We start from the raw sequence: 20,424 nt of genomic DNA, 5'->3' as shown, positions 1-20,424 counted from the left end.
CCGATGGCTTCCGATATGAAGAGTCGCCCATGAGAAACGCTTCCTTTGACCTGTCTATTGACGTTTATTGCACGCAAATATGGCAATGGGATAGAGTAATATAATGATATAATGTTATTAATTATTGCGGTTGAATTGTCATGGACTCTTCGATTAGATTTAAATTGTGAACCTGTGACGTTTTGAGGTCGATTCGCAAGGTCCCCTCCCGGAAATAATTTCCCTCACTCTTGATTAATTATTTTTGACAAGTGAGGGGAGTCCTCTGCTTATCAACTGATATACGTTAATTAAATGATTTTGTATAAATTATATATGAGGTAAAGTATTAGCAAAAAATCATATACCTTTGTAAGATTCATTAGATGTAATCGTTAACCTAACGTAGATTTGAGATCGATTTATGAGGTCATTTCTCCGAGACATGTTTGAGTCAAAATGATTAATTATCTTTGGTAAGTGAGGCGAGCCATCTTCTTGTAAACTGTTATGAGATAGGCGGAACATAAAAAAATCATCTCACGACAAGTATTCGTGTCTTGGAGCTAAATGGCCGTTCGAAGGACACCCGTTACATGACATCCGAGGTACAGACATTATCGGTCATAAACACAGGAGTAATTATCCCGCCCCGGCCATCTTGGGAGGCGGACACGTCACATCCGGTCAACTGTCCATTCACTCGTCCGGCTTGTGTACGTACGTGCACCGGTGCATAATAATGCAGGATAAACACCTCGCCAATAAAAGCGTCGCCGAGAATGTCAAGTTTCTCGAGTTTCAAAAATACCTCCTTAAAACATCGTTAACATGCAAATTACTGACTCATGCGCGAGACAGTGCTGCGGATAATTGTAATGACCAGTGTCAAGGGGAAAGTGGTACTCCATCTTTTTTACTTTTAATTCATCAAGGCGCCACTTTGATGGCACGTGCAAAATTTCATTTTTATGGGATATTAAAAAAAAAAATGTTTATTAACAAATTCAAAGGTGTCGGGATCTTCGTTAGGGCATCCACATCCACGTGGTAAAGTTTAGAATATTTCGGTACGTCCAGTTTGGAGAAAAGCTTCGTAAACTAGACTCCTCAAATGGCACTTTCATCCCACCTTAAGGTGGCACCAAAGAGTTTTCATTTTTCAGCTTTTCTCCAAACTGGATGTACCGAATCGATTCAAACTTCACAATATAAGTATGGAGGGTATATCGAAGGTCTTGGCAGCCATGAAATTTCAATTTTGTAGAAATTTATTCATAGGCGTTTTCCAAATTTTTCATAAAAAATTAAATTCCATGGGTGTCAGGACTTTCCTTATGGCCTACATATTCACGGTGTAATGTTTGCAATGATTTGGCACACTCAATTATGTCAAAAGTTTCATAAATGAGACCACTTTGACATAGCCTTAAGGGGAGGTAAAACCCCCGAAACCATTTTTAAGCTTTTTTCAGCGGACATTTCTCAACCATTCGACATGGGATAGGATCGAAAATGTGTTTCTGAATGATTGGAAGGCCTTTATTCATTTTCCACGTTTAGAGGATATTTTTTCCATCGTAGGAAATTATTTTCCTACAGTTATTCCGTTGCACGCGTGTTATTAAGAGCAATCGCTGTGGTGTGCTTCCTCTGCCACGAGGTCTTGACGTGGGCATTATCCGCCATCTTGGTCACGTAGAAGGATAAATGGTCACGAGCGAGAAACAACGTCGAGAGGTCGGAGAAGTGCAGATCGGGTTACCGAGCTTTGACCGATACTTTCCCTCCTTTTCCCTCCTTTTCCTCCCGTTTTCTTCTCCTTCGTCCTCACCGCGAAGGAAACCCTTTTTTCCTACCTTTCCTTTTTTTCCCGGCTATCGCTTCATCTTTAAACGCCTACCATGCAATTAAGGAACACGAAACGCCGCCCATTATCAACGGCGTATCATAACAGAAACGTTAAGGCGATGTGAAAGTGCCGTCAGAGGACTCGTTTATGAAACTTTTCTCCGAACTGGGTACACCGAATGGTATTAAACATTACCACGTGAATACGGAGAGCATAAGAAAAGTCCTGACACCCATGAAATCTCAATTATTTACAAATTTCTTTATAGATATTGTCAACATTTTTTGTGAAAAATGCAACCATGGATGTTAGGACCTTCCTTATGTCCTTCATATTCACGTTGTAAAGTTTTTTAAACAATTAACCCATCAAATGCCACATTAACATCCCCTTAAGCTTGAAAATTGTATAGGTGAAGCTGACGTGTTAAAATGTTTCATATGGTATTTATTATGCTATACACGGTGTTTACAATACTTTCATTGTCTTATACAACATAGTTCAGGAGTTTCTATATTAAATTGCGGCTAATAAAGGTGTTTGTTTTCCTGTATTCAGTAGAAGTTGACTTTTTCGTCCCTTTACGGAATGGCATTTCTTCGCTCTCGGCCGAAGGAGAATCCAAGATGGCGGAAGGGGACGCTCTTCGTAGGAATTCGTCAGATGGTCCCCATTCGTCCCCTCCGGCTCTCTTTATTTCCCCTTTTGTCTCTTTTTTCAGTTTTTTCGGTTCACGGTCGACGGTCGGCCATCCTGTCGTCAATATGAAACCTTATGGCACATCTGTGAGTCTATTGTGTTTTTACGGCTGCGGCATGAGGCCCGATGGCGGCCTTCTGGCATTCTTGCAGTTTGCACTGGATCCTTATCGAGGTTCATGGAAACGTTTCCAGGAAGCCATAGTTCGAGTCGAGTGAGTTCTAAGTCAGCTGTCGCCAGATTGGCGATTTTATAAACAGATTTTAGATCTTTTAAGGTGATATGAAAGTGTCATATATACATATAAAAAAGTCAGAATATTTACAAAGCTTTTCTCCAAACTGGGTGCACCGAATTATCTGAAACTTCAACACGTGATTATGGAAGCCCTAAGTAAGAGCGCGATGCTCGTGAAATTTCATTTTTAGACCAAAAAATATGTCTACTTATCTCGGACAAGAACCAGACATTTTATTTTTTAAATGTGAAACTTCATGAACATTGCGTTCTTCCTTAAGGCCTCCGTAATCACGTGTTAAAGTTTCAAATGGAAGAAAGAAATAGGAGAAAAGGAGAAGCAGACGGAGTAAAAGAAGGAACGTCGACGGGAAGAGGAAAGTCAAAGTAGAAGAGGTCGTCTCGGTTTACGCGAAATGTGCCGGTAAGAGGGAACACGTGCCCGGGAGAGCGAGCGAGAGGGCGCTACCGCACGTCCAGTGGGAGAGAGAAGGACGCAGATACCGGCATACGCCGAGCGCGGCGGAGCGGTGGTAGGGGGAGTCGAAGAGGTCCCCCGAGGTCTCCCCGAGGTCTCCCGGCGAGAGAGTCACGTGGGCCCAAAGAGACTGCCGGATGGAGGAGAAAGAGACCCGCTCTCGCTGTTGGACATCGGGAGACAAAAGAAAAAGCGGAGAAACGGAGCCGCCAGGGCCCGGCGGGGGGAAAGAGGGTTCAAACGGAGTTCCATCTTGGAGGAATGCCAGGCTTTCTCGGGCTCCCAGGCCTCGTGCCAAAGCTACGAGTCCGATTCGCGTCCGCGCCTTCTCGACCGTCGTGAATCGCCCGGCGACCTCTATCCGACCATCGCCGTATTTCCCGAAAGGTTATCCCCACGTCATTTGGACTCTTCCTTTTTCTTAAGGTGGTACGAAAGAGTCAGTCTATATATATATATATATATATCAAAACCGTAAAAATATTTATTACGCTTTTCTCCAAACTGAGTGCACCGAATTATGTGAAACTTTAACATGTGATTATGGAGGCCCTAAGGAAGAACGCCATGCTCGTGAATTTCCATTTTTCAAAAAAAAAATGTGTATTTAGTAATTATCACGGACAATTGCCAAAAAGGCATTTCTTTTTAAACACGAAATTTCACGAGCATCGCGTTCTTTCTTAGAGTCTTCATAATCACGTGGTGAAGTTCCAAATGATTCGGTGCATCCAGTTTGGAGAAAAGTTTTATATTTTCTCAGGTTTTTTAAATATAGAATGACCCTTTTATATCACCTTAAAAGGGCAAACACCCGAAACTAACGGGACAAAATGACCGACACTGCAGTTTCTCACAATGTATGCAGCGGTATTGAACATTAAATATACGGATATCTAGACCAGTGGCACGTTTCCACATCGCAAATTTTCGACGCCAACGTCATTTTTCCATCGTATCGGTATCTCACTCTCTCGCTCTTGACGCACGTGTCCGCCAAGGGGCGACCTCTTTTCTCACTGGTCTTCCCCACTTGCTGGAATCGTCAGAAACGAGGCGGCCCCTCCTCGCCCACCTCGGAAATAAGTTTATCAACAAATCCCGTGCGCGGGAGAGAGAGGACGTGGTCGTTGCCAAAGCCGAGGCGGCCTTAAAAATAACTCGGGGATACAAATAGACGTGGGAGGAGAGGAATGTCACTCGATCGCTCCGCTGTCCGGGAGGCCGTCGAGACCGGGGAGTAATTTCGTATTTTCTTATATGTCGATGCCCCGCCACCCAGTAATTGGACCGTGGAGATTATCAAAATGGAGGAGACATTACTATAGTATCGGTATACGTCATACGTAGACCTGCTTACAGAATTTCACTTGATGTTTTCATACGTCATACGGCAATTAGATTTAAAAATTCAGGAATTATTGCTCGTTTATAGTGCAGTGCATTCGTCGTGTGTCTAAACCGTTGCTGAAATTCCAAACTAGTCATATATTTTTAAAACAGTGTTCATTTTTAAGGTGATGTGAAAATTATAGATTATAGTGAAGGGGTGATGTTTCGGATCTGTCTCTTGGGTACTCCTAAAGCACTTAAATAGCACCAAAATGCTGCATACTCGTTTTTTTCCGTGAATCTTTCCCTTCACGTAGTTTGTACTGAGGGGGTGCTGAGTGAACGTATACTCAGCACTGCCACCGATTTTCGGTATAAGGGGTGGAGCACTAAAATCCAGGTTGTAGCACTAAAGTAGCACTAAAAAAGTACTAAAATCTTCAATAGGTTTCATTTCATATCTCCGATGTGCGGGTGCACACTGTACATACATTTTTTCATCGGGCCCCTGTTGCTGGGAAAATGGCTTTGACTTCGCAGAAAAATGGCGGCCAAACGTCCCTTCGGAAGGGGAAACGGAGATAAATCTAGGAGAGGGTGGACGGCAAAATCTGATCCGAGGGGTCCCTGGAATGGATGCGTTTTCACGACTGCATTCGTTTCGGAAACCGGGGCGTCCTGGAAACGGGATTTTCGGGGATTAAAACGGTTCGAGGTTAGGTCGCGATGTCGATCGATTTCCGGCCGCTCCGTAGGGGCGAAGGGCGACGCGGAAATGGAAAATCGGAGATTTATTCCCCTTTCCGGGGATAATCGAGTCTCCCTGCTCCCGTGGGACCATCCCGAAAGTGCCGAGTCGATTGCTCGACTATCGAAGGGACCTTCGCAAAATGTCTTCCTCAATCGTATATTAGAACGACACTGATAAATCCTTTTACAACAGTTTCTTATTTTAAGATACATTTAGAGCTGACGTGAATTCACGTCATTTTAAATTCTATTCTTGATTGCCGCTGACGTGAATTCACGTCATTTTAAATTCTATTCTTGATTGCCGCTGACGTGAATTCACGTCATTTTAAATTCTATTCCCGATTGTCGCTGACGTGAATTACGTCCGTGACGATACACGGTACAAGTTTGCGGCAACCAGTTTAAGAATTTCATTATTTTCCCCGGTACTCAGTATTTGAAACGGAAGGAAATTTGCTGTTAGGAATTTTTATTAGGAACACCTCTCGCGGAATGCATCCAATTTCGATATTGCATAAAGTCCGGTTCAAAGCTGGGCCCGACGCTTAATGAGCTTCGCTCGATTCGCTCTCAGCATTATCCGTACTCGAGGCAGTACGCAAACTTCCGGCGTATCAGCCGAGCCAGCGGCGATATCGCCCTGCCCTATGTGCACTTCATTGATTAACCTAATTGCCAAAGTAGCATGATCCCGGCCTCGACCGGGAGCTTCCGAGCCGGAAGCTACCGGAACTACCGGATCAGTGGTGCCCTCTGCATTGCCGACTCGACCAAGAGCGACTAGCTGACGCCAGCTCCTCGCGTCGGTGGGGTGTCACGTTATCAGTGTCACGTATGGAAATATGACTCCTGTCAACGAGTCCTCGCGAGATGCGGAATGCTTACCACGCTCCTTCCCGTTGAATAAGTGAAATTTTGCGCGTTGCTAACGACGCCCGAAATAAAAATCGAACACCTTTTAAGGTGAAGTGAAACTCTCCTCGAGTCACTCGATTCTAATACAACAACTTTTTTTTAAGGGTATTGGACCAAACTGTCCGAAACTTTGACACGTGACTCGTGATCATCTGAGAATTGTCCTGACGCATTCAAAATTTGGATTTTTCAAATCAATTTTCGATCGATATACCATTATTAAAGGCTCTGATATGAGAAACGAAAGGGGCAGGACAATTTTATAAGAATTTACAACACTCTGGTAATCGATAAACTCGCATTTGAATGGGATAAAGGCAAAAAAAGTGCCTTATGCGCTTCTATGCTAAAACGATGGGAATACGAGGTCTCGGAGTGAAAATTGAATTCACCTGGAAATCACAGATGGCGCAGGGGGTCCCTCTGCAGTCAATTAGGGCCTCGGAAACCATGAATCCAGAGGATTTCTGGAGTTTCACTTCGATTCCTTCATAATTATTCTACGAAAACGACAGGTGGAGTATGCCAATTAGTACAATACCCAATGTAATACGACACTGACAAAAAATCCTGATTTTCAGAGATTATTCTCAAGGTGGTGCGAAAGAGTCAGTCTATATATATATATATATATATCAAAACCGTAAAAATATTTATTACGCTTTTCTCCAAACTGAGTGCACCGAATTATGTGAANATAAATAAAAATCCATCACTTTAATCCTGATCTCAACCAGCTCAGCCTTCGATCCTAACCTAACAAACCATTCGCAAGGCCCGATTCCTCGAAACTTTCGAGCCTCACGTCCCCATCAATTAAAGAAATTACCCCTCCCCTCTCTTTCCAATACCCCCCTAAACATCCCCATCGGTTCTCCGAATGGCATCCGGCTCTGGCGCACGAATTCCGGAAAGCCATAACGCGCTAGGGAATAACGCCGGCTCGTATAACGACGCGAAACCCCTCTTCCCTCCCCCCATAACCTGTGCATCCCCCGAGGGTACCCTCGCTGCATACCCGAAACGGTTCGAGTTATCGGAAAATTATGACGAGAGGGCGAGCTGAGCGCCCTAACCTCACCAACCCCCGCGGTCGTTAACGGTACTACGTCGTAATGTATGTCACGGAGGGGGAGGGGGGTCGTGCTATAAAGAAGGGTGACCAGGGGTAGGTGCACCAGTGGGTGAAGAGGGGCGCTTAACAAAGGGTTTAAATGCCCGGCGCATCTAATTCCCCCCCATGAGCGATCTGTAAAGGGGGTTCGTACCCCTGTCTAACGGGCAGTGGTTCCTGCATACGTCCGTCGGTCCCCCTGGGGGGGGGCTTTGTCAACCCCCCCCGACACAATGGCAACGCCAACGTTCAAGGGTGGACTTCTCGGCCCGAGGGCTGTGCCAGACTTTAAAGGGGAACTCCCTGGATGGTTTAAAGCTACCCTGGAAAGCACCTGTAGGGGAGTCCTAGGGAATTGTTTAGCCTGGGAGGGGTCGGGGGGCGGCCTTGTCTACCACGTGGGGAGGGAAAGGGATGAGAAATATCTGGGACTCGATTCTTGAGCTCGTATCTACTTTCGCAGGCGAAATTGATCGTTTCGTAAAGGACTTTCAAATGTTGACTAATTATGCGACTTTGCATATGTGGGAGATTTTTACCTTAAGGGGATGTGAATGTGGCGGCGAAGAGGTTTTGGGTATGACACTTTTCTCCCTACTCGGTTTACCGAATTGTTTGAGACTTTACAACGTGAATAGGGAGATTATGAGGATGGTCCTGAAACTCATGAAATTTCAATTCCTTTCAAATTTGTTTATAATGCGACTTTGCATGTGTGGGAGATTTTCACCTTAAGGGGATGTGAATGTGGCGGCGAAGAGGTTTTGGGTATGACACTTTTCTCCCAACTCGGTTTACCGAATTGTTTGAAACTTTACAACGTGAATAGAGAGACTATAAGGAAGGTCCTGAAACTCATGAAATTTCAATTCCTTTCAAATTTGTTTATAGGTATTTTAAAAGTAGATTAAAAAATGAGATTTTACGAGTTGCAGGACCTACCTTAGCCGTTTGCGTACCAGATGGTTCTGAAAAAACAGGATCGAAAAGCGCCAAAGAGCGCGATAGCGCTTATCATATTCAAATTTCGGGTGGGCCGTCAGTCGTCTGTTTCGGCTGTTTAAACCCTGGCTTTTCTCGACACAAAATCTGAAGAGCGCGAAAGTGGCTCGTAGTACGCAAACAGTTAATACCGATGGATAAATTGATATTGATATCATATTCAACCCTTAACATCCAAGTTCGCATTTTGGATTCAAATAAAAATGTCAGTACGTTGACAAATTTAGTAAACATTTTGAATCTACATTTAAAAAAATCACAAATAACACCCACGAACTACCGTGACTTAAGAAATGTGAATGTTGAGATGAACTTTGCAGTGAAACGGTCACTTTTATTTTTTATTAATTTTGCATACGTTAATGCCGATGGATAAATTGATTTGGATGCTGCGGAATGATAATTGATAGCGATAGCCGAGAGTTGGTATTATTGCCGGTCGGAACGCAAGTCAGCAGAATTTATGTGTTAATGTAAAGGGATGTATACAGCGAGTGCATGTATTTAGCGAATGCGGGAAAATAAGTGCGCCGTCAGCAGAAATGCATCCCGCGATGGAGAACAATGTTTGCCGCTAGGGGAAACTTGCTATCGTCGCAAAGTAGTTTCCCTGAGCTAATAAATTCGTTCCGATGTTCAGACTCCGGTTTGCTGGTCTTCTGTGCTTGCTAACTGGGCAGATTCGTTTATCCCTTTTTCATACAATTAATCAGCGTTTCCCAGAAAAGCGCGACCGCGGTAGCAAACAAGGTTTTTTACATTACAAATATTGCAGAATGAGATTTTCACTTTAGAAAGATACCCTGTTAAAAATAATCTAATTTTATAACAGTTATGTCGGAAGTTTCATTAATGTGGTATACTAACATTGAAATATATAGTACATAAGTGTATTAAATTTTCCCTGAAATTTTACAATATGATAACATGACGTTAAATAATACATTCATTTTAAAATTGGTAATGAATTTATACTATACTTTTAGGATGTTAAATTCATAATTCTACTGCGACATTATGTACTAAAGGTGCATTGATATTATGAATATTTTTAACAGGGTATATACGTCGTCACTTTTTTCTTATATAAAGGATGTAAAGGGTGATACGAGTTTTACTGTTTTCATGCAAAGGATCGATATAATAAACAAGCCACCAAGAATGGACAAATAATGTGGTATTTCCGAGGAGAAGATAATTTCATGGTAAAGCATCATGGTCTGCTGGATTGTGGTAAACATTTCGTCGAATCTCAAATTTTCCCTCCCAAGGCGAACATAAAACTTCTAATAATTCGTTAAGCAAGAAACACGAACTTGGCAGGACGCTCTGGATAGCTAGCAATATTTTATCTAACATATTATACCCTCTCCCCGAAATTCTGGTAGCCTCCTTAAAGGACCATTTATCAAGCCATTTATACGCCGGAAGTCGAAGGAGACGTTTTCCCTCCAAGTTAATAAGGCCTCATTCCCTCAATTACGGAGGATCTCTTCGAGTATCCCCTCTCGAGTGCTACGTAATCCTGGGAAAAAAAATTAATATCGACCCTCCTGAGGGCAAAGGGTGGACCAATCATGGCTCCCCCTTCCCACCCTAACCTTATCCGAGGACCAATCGGAATTGGGCATCCTGTTGTCCTGGGAAACAAAAGGAGCGCGCCTCCCTTAACCTCTCTCTTCTTCCTCTTATTTTTCTCCCTTCCTTTTCCCTTCGTTTCTAAGTTAACCGTTTCTTTTTTTTTTTTCGAAAATCCATTTTTCAAAAGTCTAAGTTTCAAACAGTTCCGTCCAATATCCTTAAAAAATAGTGTTTTATTTGAATCGACTAATTGAGGAGGGTTTCATTTCACCTTAAGGGGATGCGAAAGTGGCATCTGAAAGCTCAATCGTTCATAAAGCTTTTCTCCGAACTGGGTGTCTCAAATCGTTTCATACTGTAAACCGTGAATATGGAGACCTTAAGGTGAAGTGAAACTCCCTTCAAATCAGTCGAATCGAATACAACACTTTTTTTTTATGGGTATTAGATCAAACTGGACACATCACTCCTGATCATCTAAGAATTGTCCTGACACATTCAAAGTTTGGATTTTTGGAAGAAATTTTTTAACTTAGCCCAGACCAGAAGCAAAATGGCGTCGAGTTCTTATGTTTCCATCGATATACAATTATGGGAGGCTCTGATATGAGAAAGGAAAGGGTCAGGACAATTTTACGACAATTTAGAACACTCTGGTAGTCGATAAACTCGCATTTGAACGGGATAAAGGCAAAAAAAGTGTTGTATGCGCTTCTATGCTAAAACGATGGTATTACGAGGTCTCGGAGGGAAAATTTAATTAATCTTTATCGACGTCGATCAAGTTCCTCTACGTGTTTCACTTCACCTTAAGGAAGCTCTTTCTCCCTTTTGAAAATCGACGCTCTTCGCGCGCCATCTTTCCGCGCCGCGGGGAATTAAAGGAGCACGTCCAGCCTCCTATATTAAATATTAATGCCCGATTGATTTTCCCGATCAGGGCCAAACGCGACGCGACATACATACATACATACTTACATTCCCGAGCGAGGCTCGTATTAGGTTTCCAGATCAGGTTTTAACTTAACATATCCCGGCCCCCTGTCGTAGCCCGATTTAAATTTCTGCACGCGTAACGCATTCGCCGTCGAGCTCTTTTTAACCGGCATGCTGGCTCGTTTTATTGTCTCTGTGACTGGACATTTAAATTAGTGCAAAGGTATGCCCCTTCGGTCCCCGTAACGAGGGTAATTAGCCCGGGCCTCGCGCGCAAAGAGTGCGCACTGCAAGTCGCCCCTGCACTTACAATTTCAAGATGGAATAACGCATTTAAACGCATCTGCAGATCGTAAGTGGATAAATTCGGGAATTACTGAAAAATAATAATAATAATAATAAGGATATGGATGTTTATCAGAGCCCACAAATTGTTTTCAAAATATGCTGGAATTAATGAATGAATTCATTGCAGGAAAATAATTGCGGAAATATAGGTATACAGTGTGGAAAAGAAAGATCTTTGTTGGGATGAAATAATGCGTCCAGACACGTGTACGTGCATTCACCCCGTGAAAGCGAATGCATAAATGCATTAAATACTTAGAGAGTGCAGATCCTTGTCAAAGGGCACAGGGTGCAGTGAAAAAGGCGAATGGGCGTTGAATGCGTGAAACTGAATGCGTAAATATATAAATGCAGCCCCGAAGATATTTATTAAGGTGGAAAAGAATGCGCCTGGATGCATGTAGGTGCATTCACCGGGCGAAAATGGGTGCGTAAATGCATAAGGTACTCCGAAAACCCGGACGTTTGTCGAGGGCCTCGAAGTGCGTTTAAAGTACATGAATAGCACGCGAAATGGATGCTTAAATACACGGAATTGCTGGCAGAGCTCAGGTATCTACAGGGACCAAGGAGGGAATGCGTTTAAGTGCACACGCGTGCATTTGCCGGGCGTGAGTAGATGCATAAATGCATACGAAAGACCGAAAACAGATATTTGTCGGAGGTCTCGGAATACGCTTAAGGTGAAGTGAAACACGTCGAGAGACTTTATCGACGTCGGTAAAACAGGCTTTCGTAAATACATACGTTGCCGACGTTGGTTTTTATATCGACAGCCGTGTCGAATTATGTTCAGTTTTGTTCCAGAATCGCACAATGACCGAAAATTCACACACACTCCGTGTTTGCGCCATAATGTATATACGTGGACGCATGTATACATACACGAATGTGTGGTATGTAGGGATGAAACGGAGAGAGAGGGAGGTAACCAAAAATATCGTTCCAATAAACAAACACTCATTACCAACAATTGCACCCATTCCACACATTCCCACAGATTTACACACACTGCACGACAAAACACCTCCACTCTGCCCAATATCCAAAAGACCCACCCCCACTCGTGCATATCATCCTCAGAATCGCACAATGCCCGAAAATTTCCACACACTCCGTGTTTGCGCCATAATGTATATACGTGGACGCACGTATACATACACGAATGTGTGGTATGTAGGGATGAAACAGAGAGAGAGGAAGGACCGCAGGCGTGCACCGTGCACTGTTGTCGGTTGGAGCGGTACCGAGAGTCGGCTCGTTCTCTCCCTCCGGGTAATAACAGTAAATCCTGTGCAATAAATCCCTCTATTCTCTCTCTGTGTCTCCCTCCCCCCTGGGTGGGTCCGGTCTTGTTCTCTCTCTCTCCGTGTGCATTGTAAATCGTTCCCATGCACCGAGAGTGCGTTCCTCGTGTATATCCAGTTAGCCGGGCATTCCGTCCGGAGTGCTCTCGGCCGAGACGTCGAGGAGCTCGAAGAGTAGCTGAAGAGTAGCTGAAGAGTAGCTGAAGAGTGGCTGAAGAGTGGCTGAAGAGTGGTATGGGAGTAGTCGAAGAGGAGACGAAGAGGAGCGGAAGAGCAGCACGCCGCACTGGGACAGGACACAAACCCGTCCTTACTCGGTGCGTTCGACGGCCCTTATCATTGTTTCTGGGCCCGTGAGCTGCGTGATTAATTGCTCGGATTGCCGGGATTGTTCAAGAGAGACTGGGGGATGTAAAGAGATGCGGAAAGAGGCGAGCGGGAATAATGGGGAGTTTTTGGACTCTTTGGAAAGAAGATCTCACTGGGGAGAAGATGCGGAAATTTATGGATTTGTGTGTAAACATGATGAATTCTGAAATGTAAATCGGGAATGACTTGTCGAGTAATTATCATTTCCACCTTATTACCCTAAGTTACCTTGTGTAAACCTGATGAAGTCCTACATGTAAATCGGAAGAATGCTTTACCGAGTAATTATCATTTCCACCTTATTACCCTAAGTTACCTTGTGTAAACCTGATGAAGTCCTACATGTAAATCGGAAATGCTTTATCCAGTAATAATCATTTCCACCTTATTACCCTAAGTTACCTTGTGTAAACCTGATGAAGTCTGACATGTAAATCAAAAATGCTTTACCGAGTAATGATAATTTTAACTTCCGGTTCTAAATGAAATTGGGATCTCCAGGCTTGCAGTGAAATTTTTCAAATGGTACGTGGCTATTGTTTCGTTTCTTGGCCTTAGGTATTGTTCCCACAAGTCACAGTTTTGTCGTGTTGTTTAATTAACGTAATTAAAATAATGTTTTGTTTAATCAATTCTTATCTAACGCAGAGGGTTCATGAAAATTACACGTGACCTCCGAAATGGTATATGCTCTTCGTTACACTTTCGAATTCCTACTTATATTTCAAGGTACAGGATTTAATTCGATTCTAAATTCGGGGAATGCATCCAAAGGGCTTATTAGACGATTTGAGATTTGCCGAGTCAGTTGAATTCAGGGAATGCACATAGAGGATGCATTAGCCGGTATGGGATTAGCTGAATTCAGGGGTTGCGTCACAAAGTGGGCAGCTGGTACCTTCCTAATCAGCTTACATCAATTGCGAAAGTTAAGGGAGGGTCCTGTGGTGTCCTTCCAACTGTGATACTGAAGACACAAATTATGCGAGGGGGAAATCCCGAGCACGTGCTCGCGCCTGCGCATTGACCCGAATTAATTGTCGTCGAATGTCTATGACAGTGATTCTTAATCATTACTTTCTAATGTTTAAGGTGATATGAAAGGGTCATTCTAAATATATGAAACGTTAAAATATTTATAAAACCGAATAAATTGTCGAATATCTAAGACAGTAGTTCTTAATCATTACTTTCGAATATTTAAGGTAATATGAAAGGGTCATTTTATATATACGAAACGTTAAAATATTTATACAACTGTATATTGACTGAATGTCTATGACTGATTCTTAATCATTACTTTCGAATATTTAAGGTGATATGAAAGGGTCATTCTATATATATGAAATGTTAAAATATTTATAAAGCCGAATGAATGGCCGAATATCTATGACAATGGTTCATAGTTAATGCTATCTAATATTTAAGGTGATATGAAAGGGTCATTCTATATATATGAAACGTTAAAATATTTATAAACCCGAATGAATTGTCAAATATCTACGACAGTAGTTCTTAACCATTACTTTCAAATATTTAAAGCGATATGAAAGGATCATTTATATACATGAAACGTTAAACATGAAATATTTATAAAACTTTCCTTCAAACTGAGTGCACCGAATTATCTGAAAATTTTAACACGTGATTATAGAGGGTCTAAGGAATAACGCGCTGCTCATAAAATTTCTTTTATCAAAAAAAATTTGGTACTTATCTCGGACAAGAAGCAAAAAAAGAAATTTTATTTCGAAAAATGAAATTTCACAGGTAGCGCGTTCTTCCTTAGAGCCTCCATAATCACGTGTTAAAATTTTAGACAATTTGGTGCACCCAGTTAGGAGAAAAGTTTTATAAATGTTTTAACTTTTTGGTGGGTATATATCACACTTCCATGTCACCTTAAGGTGGAAGAGTGTCTTAGCAACGCGCAGCCACCTTTTTACGAGCAATAAGACGGAACGATATCCGCCTTATCGCCGCCTTATCACCCTTATGGCCTTTGTAGGATGTTAACGTGGGAGCCTCTGGGTTTTCTGTATCTCTCGGAATTCTGCCAAGGGCGATTTCCAGTCGCTATGGGTGGTTTACATAGATTTCGTATGCATGTAGTGCTGCTCGATTCTCTAGGTGCGGGCATCAAAGGGGATTAGCCTGGTAAACTACCTCCATAATCCATCGCCATAGTTGGTGCACGATGCACTCAGCTGTGCAATCCGATTGGTCGACTCTTAACCACGAAAACCAAATATCCTTTGCCGGTCGTCAAGGATCTTCGGTTTAGGCGGCGCCAATATTGGCTTTAAAAGTACAGAGGGCAATAGTCTTAAGGCGATGTGAAAGTGGCGTCGAAGAGGTTTTGTTTATAAAACTTTTCTCCCAACTCGGTTTACCGAATAGTTTGAAACTTTACAACGTGAATAGGGAGACTATAAGGAAGGTCCTGAAACTCATGAAATTTCAATTCCTTTCAAATTTGTTTATAGATATTTTAAAAGTAGATTATAAAAAATGAAATTTCGCGAGTTTCAGGACCTACCTTAGAGTCTCCATATTCACGTTTTAAAGTATGGAACGATTTGAGACCCCCAGTTCTATGAAAAGTTTTATGAACGATTGAGCTTTCGAATGCCACTTTCACATCCCCTTAAGGTGATGTGAAAGTAGTATCCGAAAGCTCAATCGTTTAAAAAAAAATTCTTTAACTTTCCAAAAAAATTCTTTAACTTAGCCCAGACCAGAAGCAAAATGGCGTCGAGCTCTGATATTTCGATCGATATACAATTATTGAAGGATCTGATATGAGAATCGAAAGGGTGAACGTATACATACACGAATGTGTGGTATGTAGGGATGAAACGGAGAGAGAGGGAGGTAACCAAAAATATCGTTCCAATAAACAAACACTCATTACCAACAATTGCACCCATTNTCTTTAACTTAGCCCAGACCAGAAGCAAAATGGCGTCGAGCTCTGATATTTCGATCGATATACAATTATTGAAGGATCTGATATGAGAATCGAAAGGGTGAGGACTATTTTACGACAATTTAGAACACTCTGGTAATCGATAAACTCGCATTTGAACGGGATAAAGGCAAAAAAAGTGTTGTATGCGCTTCTATGCCAAAACGATGGTCTCGGAGTGAAAATTTAATTCACCTGGAAATCACAGATGGCGCAGGGGGTCCCTCTGCAGTCAATTAGGGCCTCTGAAATCATGAATCCAGAGGATTTCTGGAGTTTTACTTTGATTTCTTTATAATTATTACACGAAAACGACAGGTGGAATATGCCATTTAGTACAATATTCAATATAATTCGACACTGCTGTCGATATAAAATCGAACGTCGGCAACGTAGGTGTTTAGAAAAATCTTGGAATATCTGTTCACGGGTCGGATGAACGTCGAAAGAAGTTCAGGAGGGAATGCAAAATTATTGTTTAAAGTAAACGATGTTGAAAGGGTTAACAACCACTTCGGCCGGTTTAAGTTCAAAGTTGAGCCTCGATTAACTCTGACATTATCCGATCGATAGTCCAGACAATAAGCTTATTGATCGGCCGATCTGAAAGTTAAGTGAGGCTTGACTTTATATTTAGACTGGCCGAAGTGCATCTAAATGTCTGAGTCGATATTGCCGAAGACTCTCGACATGTCAAATGTAAACTTGCGATAAGAGACATTGCTTCATATGAAATTAACACGCATTAGATCATTCCATAAACAATGTGGTGTTTTCATATTCATTTCATACACATACGCGTAAATTTAACACGTTTACAAGTAATTTACTCTAACTCGATTATTCGTTATTTAATTTATTCATGCATCGCAGTACAGAAAAATTAATCTCTCATTGCTGATAAACAATTGCAGCGTGTGTGGCTCATGGCGACAAATTTACCTGAAATTTTTGTTCAAATTAATTGTGCAATGGCGTACATGTATTGTAGGTGTTTCATGCGGCAAATTGTTTGTAAATAGATTTTCTTGGTCAGGTGATGATCGATATTTATTTGGGAATATGTTGTAATATCGTGTTATTAAAAGTTCCGGATACCAAAAATAGGGTAATTGATGCCCACGTGTATGCACCAGCTTAATGCATCGGTTAATGTCAAGGATGCAGAAACTCGACACGGTATTATCGATCCTAAGTCTCTTCTCGTCTGAAAATATGCAAATACCGGAGTCATAAATAGACCCGAGGAAGATTGAATGCATCGATCCTAACGTCAAGAACATCCAACCTCAGAGACGTCGAATTGGAAATAAAAAATGTGAAAATCTGTCCTACGACAGGAATATCTGCGAAATTGCAATTAAGCAAAATTTAGACGATGCACTTCCTCCTGCATTTTCCCACGGCAAGTTTGATTTTATTAAACCGCCTACTAGACATTTGGTAGAGCATACCTGGTCATTGTTAAATATTTCTTAATAACGAAAGGTAATTAAAATTTATTTAACTTAACATTCAAAATATACACCTTCGTTCTAATAGTGACCTACGTACCAATAATGATATAATTATTTTCATGCAGAAATATTATCAGCTAAAGAATTTAAAGTATGATCAATTATCACAGTGTTCCAGCCTGGATCCGCTACATTGTTAATTTAATGAAGCCTTTTTTTTTACGTTAATTAAATTTCGAATTCCAATATCGAATAACTCTTGTATGAGGGAATGTGAAAACCGCGATCAATATTCCAGAGTGGAATATCGGTTTTCATTTAATTAATTCAGACTGCTCTTTTAACCTTTACATACATGAGATGTTATGTACATTTAATTTAGGTGGATGATACCTAACGACAACGCTATGCATTTAAGGTGATGCGGAAGTGGCATCATGGAAAGTCAAACTGTACAACGTGAATATGGTGGCTGTAAAAAGAGTCCTGACATCCACGAGATATCAATTTTATTCTTTTAATGTAAACATGAGATGTTATGTACATTTAATTTAGGTGGATGATACCTAACGACAACGCTATGCATTTAAGGTGATGCGAAATTGGCATCATGAAAACTCAGACTGTACAACGTGAATATGGTGGCTATAAAAAAAGTCCTAACATCCACGAGATTTCAATTTTATTCTTTTAATTTGTTTTGAAGAACGCGATGCTCGTGAAATTTTATTTTTCACAAAAACAATGTGATCCTGGTTCGAGTTGTAGTTTTTATATATAATATGAGCCTTTCATATCACCTTAAGGGCTAACAGAGAGTCTAATATATCAGGCTTAAAATTCGATTTAAAAAAGAATTAAAATGGTCGGTTAGTAAACTACTAAACCCCGGTTAGTAAACTACTAACCGAGGTTTGAGAAACTGTACCGTTAACAAATTATTAATTCGCGATATCGGGATTATTTAGGTGATAGTATTAATTGAAGGACTGTTCTGATTATTCGTTGCAGAAAGAGGAAACGGGCGTAGCAGCCGACGAAGACGAGCCAGCGACTGCGTAAATAAAGAAGCCGAAGTGACGGCGTCCTCTCGTCAGGAAGATCGAGAGAACAAGGGACCACCAACAAGACCAGGGAACAGAGCGCCCAGAACGGTCCTCGAAGAAGCAAACAAGGATTCCGGAAGCGCGACCAAACTCCGGCGAAGAGGTGGTCCAGGGGTTAAGGGACCCCTAGAAAGTCTTCCCCAGCGCCAGATCCGAAGGAGAACAAAGCCAGTGTCGACCGAGTTGAGGACAGCCAGCAGCTCCGAGGAGTTAGAGGACCCACCGGTCGCCAAGAGCCCGAAAGAAGAGGAACTCTCCACCAGACTCGATTCTGGAAAGGAAGAGCCAGAGGAGGACGAGGAAGGCAACGGGGAATCAGGGGAAGAGGACCCCCTGACGAAAAGACTCAAGACAGGGAAGCTAAAGACCGACCCGAAGAGTCCGGACACCGCCTTGGAAGAGGAGGACCATCAGCGGAGCCATCAGCAGGAGGCGCTAGAAGGTGCGGTCAAGGAGGAGACGAAAGCCGGGCCAAAGAAGGTAGAAGACCAGGAGGAGGACGAGGAGAGTCAGTCCAGGGAGCGGGACCGGGAGCCGGAGCCTCCACCTCCAGACAAAGACCCGGGAGGTCCTCCGGCCGAGAAAGAGGAGGCCGCGGACCCCAAGGATTCGAGCATCGGCGACCCGACCCCATGTGACTCGGAGCCCCTCGCGGAGAAGGCCCCGGAGCGCTCCTCGAGGAGCCTTCGGCCCGAGGAGGAGGAGGACGAGGAAGAGCTAGTGGCCACCTCCGGAGCGCACCGGGCCCCCGGGGTGACGACGGTAACCGAAAGCACGGAGGACAGCGCGGCGAGCATAGGGCGCGCCGCCAGCGTCGAGTCCGTGGAGTTGCTAGAGTCGAGCAGTCAGGACGGCTCCGTGCTGGAGAGGCTGAGTCCCCTGGTCCCCAGGAGGCGGAGCCTGCTCCTGGAGGAGCAGGAGCGGAGCCGGCACAACGAGAGCCCGGTGATCCTCGCGGAGAGGCTGAACAAGCCGCCTCCGCCGGGGCCCGGCCACCAGCCGCAGTACCACCAGCAGCAGCACCACCACCAGCTGCAGGCGGCGCAGCTCCAGCACCACCACCAGCGCGGCTACCCCAACGGCAGCCCGGTGGTCCACCAGCACCAGCAGCACCCCCAGCACTACCATTCCCTGGCGGGCAGCCCCCACGACCACCACGCCCACCACCACCACCTGATCGGCGGCCTGCTGGACGGCCAGCAGCAGCACCAGCTCCACCACCAGCACCCTGGGACCCGGCCCGGCGGCGATGAGTCCGGCCTCATGGAGATGGAGGCCGGGGCCGGCGTCGTCCCCGGGGTCCTGGCCGGAGGCCCCAGCTCCGGACTGCGCGCCGCTTACGGGGACAGCGGCTCCGACAGCGGGGTCAGCTCCTTGAGGAGCGCCGGCTCCGGAGACGAGCGCAGCGGTAGCCGCAGCTCCGCCCTCAGCGCCGAGGAGACCGCCACCCCTGCCGCCGCCGCCGCCGCCGCCACCACCCCCGCCAGGGTCTGGCACGTCCAGAGTGTCCAGCACGCCTCGCTACTGATGGCTCACCCCCAGGGCGCGCCGTCCGCGGCCGGACCCTCCGCCGCCGCCGCCCCCGTCGGCTACCAGACCGCCGCCGCCCCCGCGCACCACCACCCCGCCGTCGCCTCCGAGATGCTCTGGCGACCCCCCCGGTACCCGCCCCTCCCCCACGCGCTGCTCGCCCCCTCGCAGCCCAGCCCCGAGGAGATGCTCGAACGCGACCGGCACGAGAGGATGCTCAGGTGAGTCGGACTTGCTTTTCCGTTTCCTTCTGCTTTTGCAGGAACTATTTTACGGCGAGACCCTCGAAAGAGTTTCGCGCCAGATATATAAATGGCAGACATGTTTTTGGTCACCGTCTTTCTTCGGTCTGCTGCAGATATTTGAAGGGAAATATAGTCTATACGTAAAATATACGATCGTAATCGTTTACTATACGTTCAAGTAACGTTAAAACGTTACGGATAAGTACCCGTTTCTTT

General features: G+C 44.0%; 1 protein-coding gene across 1 annotated transcript in view; it reads left to right on the top strand.

The window, feature by feature from the left end:
* Positions 1 to 20,188, top strand: part of LOC105703569 (probable JmjC domain-containing histone demethylation protein 2C) — a 132,108-nt gene extending 111,920 nt beyond the window's left edge. Inside the window, exon 8 of the mRNA XM_023434852.1 lies at positions 18,339 to 20,188. Coding sequence (XP_023290620.1) covers positions 18,339 to 20,188 — 1,850 coding nt within the window. The remainder of the gene's footprint in view (positions 1 to 18,338) is intronic.
* Positions 20,189 to 20,424: the final 236 nt, after the last annotated feature.

This window comes from Orussus abietinus, unplaced genomic scaffold, assembly GCF_000612105.2.
Source record: "Orussus abietinus isolate OABI.00-Male unplaced genomic scaffold, Oabi_2.0 scaffold127, whole genome shotgun sequence".
NCBI lineage: Eukaryota > Metazoa > Arthropoda > Insecta > Hymenoptera > Orussidae > Orussus > Orussus abietinus.
The sequence above is the reverse complement of the archived record's forward strand: the minus strand, read 5'-3'. Positions and strand labels throughout refer to the sequence as shown.